At 42.4% G+C, this 3,073-nt stretch overlaps 1 protein-coding gene across 1 annotated transcript; it reads right to left on the bottom strand.

Annotated features, from left to right (window-relative positions):
• Positions 1-265: 265 nt before the first annotated feature.
• Positions 266-1,512, bottom strand: LOC121232742 (endogenous retrovirus group V member 2 Env polyprotein-like). Its single transcript, XM_041121144.1, is given in 2 exon segments — positions 266-1,062; positions 1,065-1,512. Coding segments are annotated over 2 exon segments (1,158 nt in total). The 3' UTR covers positions 266-352.
• Positions 1,513-3,073: the final 1,561 nt, after the last annotated feature.

Here is a 3,073-nt window from a genome sequence, read left to right as displayed (position 1 = left end):
GCAGAGATGAAGATAGATGACTCCTCTTCGTCACCGCTAGTAACCTCTTTTCTTGCGCAGGCTCAGTGATTTCTTGGTATTCACCCAAGCCGCAAGACCAGTCTTAGCTGGCTCTTGGGGCCAGCTCCTGCTTCTTATCAGGAACTGTCTCTACCTTATTGGCTGGTTCTTAGGACCAGCTCTTCTTATCAAGGACTGTCTCTATGTCAGCTAATTTCAACAATGTAAGCGCTAAACATCATCTTTCATCCCCCTTTATTATGTCTACTGAGATTCTTTTGACTCCCCTTGTCTCAGTCCCCCCTTTTCTAGAAAATAGTAAATTCTTTTACTATATCTAATCCTAGTACTCCTAATACATTATCTCCCTATCTAGCATCTTCTCAAAGTATTTGTTGGTCTCAAGTTTTCGTCGTAACTGATTCTTTTTCCATTCACTGTAAGAGTCTCCTGTACTCCTACAGCACAAAAAGCCACATCGAACCACTATGCCAAGAACCACAGACAAGAGAATAATGATTATTATAGTGACAAACAATTGCTTCAACCATGTCAAATCTGGCAACCAGGAGGTTAATTTTTCTAATATGTCTGTCAAGTCCCAAGAAGTGTCATCTTGGGAAGCTTCATGTAGTATTCTAGTCTTTTCCCATATCTCTTCAAGATCTGTTTCAATTCGTTGGTTTTGATTGATATAGGTACAGCAGGTTTGGTTTATAACTACACATAAGCCCCCTTCTTTTGCTAAAAGCATGTCCAATCCCATTCTATTTTGGAGTACTACTTTACTTAGGGATTGTATTTCCAGTTGCAGCCCTTGAATTGCATCAATTGTAGCTTTTTCTATAACCTCTAATGTAGCAGATATATTCACGATAGCTTTCTCCAACTCGCTTACCCCTAAAGAGGGGATTAGCCATCGGACAAAACTATGGTACCTAGTACCTCGAATAATTAGTGGGTTTTCAGTCCGTTTTACACGGAGCCAAGGTGTTCTCAAAAACCCTCGGGGAGGCGAAGCTCCCTCGAATATACTGATCTGAGGTGTAAGGTACCCCGAACACAGTGTCCCTTCCAGTTCTGGGGTAAACTCTTTCTGGCCCTGCCATCCCCACAGAGCCACCAGTATCCAGGCCCTGTGTTGCATCTTGGACCGAGATGTGTCTCCCTTCTATCTTGTTCTTGCCCCTTCTTTTCTGGCCCCCTCTTTGGTTTCCGGATATAATAGAAACTGATAGTTAAGTTCAGTCCAAGACGTTCTAATTTTCCTTTATCAAAAGTTCCCAGATTTTCCGCAAGGCTACAATTATCCATGTCTCCCCAAATATTATCAGTAATATTTAAGCAACGGCCAGTAATTAAGACCTCTTTAGGGTCAGGTACCTCCAGATCAAAGCTGGGTCCCCGCTGGGTATTTCCTTTTCCATAAAGGCATAATCTATTCCTGTCTGGCCCATCTTTAATAAGAGATGTCCAATTTGTGGTTGGGACTCCTAGAAAGGGGAGTTCCATGTTCCCCTGAGGAAGGGGATTACATACCCAACAATCTGATAAATTTAGTACTTTCGAGATACTCTCTGTCATATTTAAATAAGTATTTCAATCCCAAGCCTGCCCCTTGGGCAAGGTCCAACTGAGGAGCATGACAATCAATGTCTTACAAATTTGAGCTTCAAAGGTCCCTTTTCTTGTGAAGTCCATTGTCCTTTGGGTGCCTTCTTCACCCTAGTGTGATGGATCCAGGCGCTCTGCTCCTTGATCCTAATCGCGGTGAAGGAGGTAAGTAATACTTGAAATGGTCCTTCCCACTGCGGCTCTAGAGTTTTTTCTGTAAGAGACTTTATATACACATAATCTCCTGGTTGTATATTATGTACAGGCCCATCCAAACCTCTCCCTCGAGTCTCTACCACATGCTTCCTGATTTTATTAAGTTGCTTACCTAATGCTACCATGTAAGAAGTCATAATTTCATCCCCCGCTTGTACAGACACCCCTTTCTGTATTTCATAGTGTCGTCCATACAACATTTCAAAGGGGCTCAGTTCTTCTTTCACCCTAGGTCTTGTTCGTATACGCAGAAGGGCTAAAGGGAGAGACTGAGGCCATGTCAAATTTGCTTCTTGTCCTAATTTCACAATTTGCTGTTTGATTAAGTGGTTCATTTTTTCCACTTGACCACTCGACTGGGGGTGATATGGTATGAAGCTGCCAATCTATACCCAAATGGCGGCTAATTTGTTGTACTATTTTTGAGACAAAATGTGGTCCTTTGTCAGAGGATATGGTTGCTGGAACCCCAAAACGTGGTATTATCTCTTGTACTAGTATTTTAGTTACCTCCCGAGCTTTAGCCGTTCTTGTTGGGAATGCTTCTGGCCAACCTGAAAAGGTATCAGTTAATACCAATAAATATCGATACCCCCCTTTTCTTGGAAGTTCTGTAAAATCAATTTGCCATTGTTGTCCAGGCCCATTGCCTTTTCCAATCTGGCCCATTTCTGGCTTGGGGGTATTCTTAGGATTAGTCTGGAGGCAAAGGTCACACTGTTGAGTCACCTGTCTCACCGTGGTGTATAAATTTCTAGCCACAATTTCTCTTATCAAATGATTATACAGAGCCTCTGTCCCCCAATGTCTTTTCCTATGCTCCTCCCGTATCAAATGCCACAGTAAGCAAGAGGGAATGATTAGTTTTCCCTGTGGGGTATGAGCCCACCCCTCTTCATTATCTGACCCTTCTAAATCTGTAATAAGCTTCTGATCTTCCCTGGTATATTCTGGCTTACTTTTTAGGGAGATTTGTCTATCAGGAATTAAAGCCCCTTCTATTTTTACCTTTGTTTTGGCCACTTGTTTTGCCTCTCTGTCCGCCAGCTCGTTCCCTTTTTCTAAATCTGAGCTCACTTTCTGGTGTGCCTTAATATGCATAATTGCTACTTTCTTAGGGAGTTGGACAGCTTCCAGTAACTTCAGAATTTCTTCTGCGTGTTTGATATTTTTCCCTTGAGAACTCAGTAGTCCTCTCTCCTTCCAAATTGCTCCATGTGCATGTACAACTCCAAAGGCATAT

The sequence above is a fragment of the Aquila chrysaetos genome, chromosome W, assembly GCF_900496995.4.
Source record: "Aquila chrysaetos chrysaetos chromosome W, bAquChr1.4, whole genome shotgun sequence".
NCBI classification, from domain to species: domain Eukaryota; kingdom Metazoa; phylum Chordata; class Aves; order Accipitriformes; family Accipitridae; genus Aquila; species Aquila chrysaetos.
This window is presented reverse-complemented; position numbering and strand designations above follow the sequence as displayed.